Source organism: Pagrus pagrus (genome assembly GCF_965226575.1).
Source record: "Pagrus pagrus genome assembly, chromosome: 16".
Taxonomy (NCBI): domain Eukaryota; kingdom Metazoa; phylum Chordata; class Actinopteri; order Spariformes; family Sparidae; genus Pagrus; species Pagrus pagrus.
This window is the reverse complement of record NC_140200.1, coordinates 13,810,729-13,815,600: the sequence shown is the minus strand read 5'-3', so window position 1 is coordinate 13,815,600 and position 4,872 is coordinate 13,810,729. Positions and strand designations below refer to the sequence as shown.

The following is a 4,872-nucleotide window of genomic DNA, read 5'->3' as shown; positions in this document are numbered from 1 at the left end:
TATTTGTGCTGCGTGGCAGTGAAGAAAGATGTGGTGGCTTATTTTTGCGATATTTATCTCGCTGCAGCTCAGCTCTGTTCCCCATGTCAGCTGCCACGATATTTGATTGGGCGGGAAATAATTACAGCTCTCCCTGCCAGTGAGCTCGGCGTAGAAAAAAACAACACTGACCAAATTGCGAAAGTGCTCCCGACTAACATTTCCAGGGAAATATCTAATCAGATTTGTTCAGCCTGGTCCCAGCGAACATGAGCTATGTCAGCAGATGATAGAGCGCTGAGTGTTTGAACATCTATTTTCCCAGGCACATCTGGTAAAGAATTAATGGGCTGTTTGTTGAAATCTGAAAGGCTGATTTGGGGGAGTTAATGCTGATAGACTATCTGGTATTCCAGGCATAAACCTCCCATCAGCTAAACGTACGTAGGTCGGCATTTGCTCATAACAGGGAGCAATGTTCTTTCGCATAATCACCACCTGACATGGCTCAAAGTAATTTAATTTGTTTTGACGGTGAGAGAAGATTACATCATGAATAAAGACACAGACAAGTGGCACAACTGTTTGTGTCTTATGACTTACGGCAAGTGTTCATGTCGTAACGGATGCTCTGGTACAAATAATGAGAAGACGCCAAAGATATCACTTCAATTTTCAACATTTTTTTGGCCACTTGAGGGCAGCGCAACAGGCTCTGTACACAATGCTGTCATATTGTCACCTCGGAGTTGATGCGGCGGACGTGTCAGCAAACAGTTATTTAATTATGCATCCAGCAAACATAGAGCGGTATTTATTCGGAGTTGCGTTTCGAGCCACCTGGCAAATCAAAGCCCAACGTTCACTCTCATTTCAGCCCCACCAACTCCTGAGGGAAATATCTGGCTCTTTAGTTTCTAAATGTCTTTTCGTCTCTGTGGCGTTCGGTGCTGGGCAGGTAGAGTTCAGGGAGTTGGTCTGGCTGGAAACTGGAAGCAGTTGGAAGTGGTGTTGATGAGGGCAGTGAGGGTGAGACAAACTAGTCTACAACAACGAGGAACGAAGAGAAGCTGAAAGCACAGGCGTGACAAATAATGGTAACAATGCATGCACGATGCCGGAGCCCTGGGAGTTGCTCTGGGAATCTTCTTCCAAATTTTTTTAGACCGAATGGCTCGAATTATGATCAAACGAGTCATTTCACGTGGGTTGTGACGCTTACAAAAATGTACCCACCGCTCCTTTAAGAAACGTTACACCACATCGATGTTTAGTTGAGTCTCAAAACCGTTCAGGCTTTATTTAGACGATCAAAACGTTTCAATCTATGAGAACTACAAAAGTAATATATCACACTGTCATCCAAGGTCTCACGTCACCAGCCCTGTAAAAGAACAACAGATTTCATTTTGTGCAGCTTATTACACGGTTCAAGTCCACTTTACCTTTTCTGATAGAGGGCACGTCATTTCAGAGCAAAATAATTGAATTTCATGCTTTTAATCTTGTTAGGAGACCAACTGGCATTTGTGTCCCGTTAGAGAGATAATGTCCATTGTTCAGAGATGCGCAAGATTACAGGACAGCGGTAACAGCAGATTGAATTGTACAAAGCATCTTCCCCTGGTGACTCCCCTCTCATTCTCTGGTGCTTAGAGCTCAAAGTGAAAGGTGCCATTTTTGAGCCAATTTTTATCTTCAGGAAGAAATGTCACTTCATATGGACTGCGGGCCATCTTTTGTGCTTTCTTGCCCTGTTATCTGAGTGAACGCTTGTTAAAAAGGCTGAAAGAAACTCCGGGTGAGTGTGCAACAGGAGAGTATGTCTCCCTGCCTCCTCGTGGTGAGAGGAAAGCAAATAACATGGCAATGCAGAAACAGCCTCAGTGGATGTCACAGTGAGCATCCTGAGAGTGAGCCTGGCGCTCCAGTATGCTGGACGCCTCGTACAGCAGATCATCCTCTCCCAGTGTTGAACTCTGCTCCAAGTTCACAAAGTTAGGGATGTTGAATTCGGAAAAGAAGGCACACTCTTTGTCCGTCTGGCACTCCTCTATTAGTCCACTGAGAGGCTGGCGTCCCGCAGCTTCCTCGACATCCTCCTCCATCTCATCCATCCCTGAGGAGCTGACACCTCTGGGCCGGTTGCAGGTCCCCTGCTGCGCTGAAGTCCCTGCGTCCTTTCCACTTTTGTCATCAGGTTTCTGCTTCCCCTGATCCTCCTCGTTGATGTAGAAGTGGAAATAAGAGCGGGACTCCGCGAGCAACGGGCGGGAGAAGGCTTTGTCATTTTCGTCCTGGGGACCATCGACGTCTACCAGACAGCTCCCCGGTCGATGGCGCTTCTCAGCAGAGTCTGGGTTTCTGTGAAGAAAGAAAAAATAGATCCACGGGGAGATTGCAGCAGGGAAAGGAAATTGTCGGGGGCCTCTATTGTCATTTCTGTCCTCGATTAACCTGCAGCTGAACACTTAAAATGACTGAAGATTTCTTATTATGATTCGTGTCTGATTTTAAGAATCCCCCCAGCACTCTTTCCAGCCAGTAGGTTTCCCATTTCATCTTGTCATAACCTCAGTCTGACCTTAAATATAACTGATCTCTCCAGTTCCCACTTCTTGATCCTCACTTGAAATGGCAATGTCCCTTTGGCTCACCTCCAAGTCGAACTCTGCTGTTCACAGACGCACACCAACACCATGAGAACAACCGCCCTAATTAAAAGCCTCACACCTACATTTTCTATTACTTGGAAAAAGCATCAGACAAACTAACCACCTTCCTGTCTCTCTGTGCCTTTGCCCACATTACGAGCTCACCCGCAGACAGGAAATCTGCCCCAGCTCTGGTGAGTCGTGCAGGAGCTGAATTGCTTGAGCTCTCCTCGATGCTGATGCTGAGTCCCCACAGGGGCAAAATGTGAAAGTGAGAGGAGTCTGTAGCCTGCAATTATACTCACTCCTGATGTGGTGCTCCGGTCTTTGTGAGCAGTGTAAGAACAAAGAACATGAAGATGACAAAGACGGCAAGTCCGACCCAGAAGCCGATGACGATGGAGTCTGAAATGTCAGAGGAGATCTCGTTAGAGTGCATTGTTTTAACGATTCAACCCATCTCTGCCTCTCCATCTGTGCTGGTGGTTTTAATTCCTCTCAGGGGGCCTCACCCCCAATTACTGAGCATTCAGTATTTCTAACATTTCAGGGGTTTGTTTGATATTTTATAATTCATAATGTGTCTTGTTGATTGCTGTTGGAGTATAAAAAGCCAGTCCAGCAGGTGCTGCATGGAGGATTGTTGCCAGTTCATTTGTTGGTGTTACTGTGAAGCTGGAGAGATAATGTGAGTGCTTAAACGTGCTGGGGTTAATAAACCATTATTAATTAACAGTCATGGAGGTGGTTCACCTTGTTTGCAGACGCACAGACACCGCACAAAGTGAGAGGCAGTAAGACAAAGGGAAAGGCTGGATTCAGCTTACATCTGTGCGCCTTGAGTCCCTCGAAAGACACGGGCTCCTCGTCGTCGTAATACTCATACTGCCACACGTAGTCACTGCGACGTGCGCTGGTTTGGCTCCGGTTGTGGAAGTCGGACATTTTTCAAGCCGATTTTGGACACCTTGAGAACAGAAAAAACACACATGAAATCAATCCGACAACGACGTGCATAACGTTACTGCATCCGCAAAAGTTTACAAACCACAACCTCCAGTGATCCAGTGAAACCTCCCCCGTGGTGCTGAAAACAAATCCACAGCCTGGGAATGTTGGAAACCGGCGAACAACTCCTCCTCAGATGCGATGTCCGTCTTCAGGAATGTAACAACGTGCCAGGAAGGTGGTGAAGAGCGGGTTGAGCCATCGTCTTCAGCGTTACGCGTAAACTCCATCCATTTATCCAAATGTGAGTGCCCTGCAAGAGAAGCAGCGGCGTTTTGGCGAGCTGCTCAGTGCGCAGCACCGTCAGCCAACATCCTCTGGTCCACACTGTTGGCTCACTCACTCACTCACTCGTGAGATCACACCGCACAACAAGGCTCCTGTTAAGCAGTCAGTGATGCTGCTTTCCTCGAAGACGTGACGAGGCTGCTTGTTCTTGGAGAGGGGCTATGATGGAGCACATGTAAAGAGCAGGGTGGGCTTTGATACGTGAGATTTACATATTAGTTTAGTTTTGAAAATATTTTGCATATTACACTGAAAAGTCTGAAAAATGTCAGAAAAATGAACATCTTGGAAAGGAGGGCTGCACTGGACTCAGATTTATTTAAAGATACAATATGTAGGAGTTCTGCATCAGAATGTCTGAAATCAACTAGACCTTTGTTATGTATTTTGTTGCATTGTGTGCTTAACATTATCCCAAATGTTTCCATGTTTAAACCCAGAGAAAACCACAAGTTTACTCGAGGTAACGGTGTTCGTCATGTGGTCGCCTGTCGGTACGTCCTTGATAGGAGAATCGGGAAAGGAAACTAAACTTTAACGCACAATAACTTCTGCCGCTAGGAGGCTCTGAGTTTGCCGAGTGTCATGTGGAAGCTTCTTGAGAGTTGGGTGCAGAGCCCGACTCTCTGGAGGATAAAGATCCCAGAGTCACGTCAGATACTGCTCTAATCCTGACGGGAGGAGAGCGCAGAGATTCATTTTTAACTTTGGGGATTAACAAGTAGATTTATCCTCAATCCGACTGCAGCAGCAATCCACTGTAATGTTGACTGCTGACTGAAGTTGGAGGGGAAATGTATTTTACTTCATGAACATCTCGTCACAGAGGAGAGAGGAGAGGGGAAAAGAAGAGAGAGAACCGGAGTCTCTGGTGAGTGCCTGAATTTGTGTGCACCCTTGCTGGCTAATGTTAGTTTAGGCCGAATGAAGTAAAGCAGTCTGA

The 4,872-nt window shown here is 46.4% G+C and overlaps 1 protein-coding gene across 2 annotated transcripts; it reads right to left on the bottom strand.

Annotated features, from left to right (window-relative positions):
• Positions 1–1,200: 1,200 nt before the first annotated feature.
• On the bottom strand, positions 1,201–3,953 carry LOC311271174 (melanocortin-2 receptor accessory protein 2A-like). 2 transcript variants are annotated; one of them, XM_084376713.1, is made up of 4 exons: positions 3,682–3,953; positions 3,461–3,600; positions 2,939–3,038; positions 1,201–2,343 (listed from the first exon to the last, which is right to left on the bottom strand). In XM_084376713.1, the coding sequence occupies exons 2-4, from the start codon at positions 3,576–3,578 to the stop codon at positions 1,863–1,865; spliced, it is 699 nt and encodes a 232-aa protein (XP_084232839.1). In that variant the 5' UTR covers positions 3,579–3,600; positions 3,682–3,953; the 3' UTR covers positions 1,201–1,862. The 2 variants fall into 2 exon arrangements, with proteins under 2 accessions (XP_084232839.1, XP_084232838.1); XM_084376712.1 differs by having other exon boundaries at positions 3,688–3,953.
• Between the last annotated feature and the right edge of the window lie 919 nt (positions 3,954–4,872).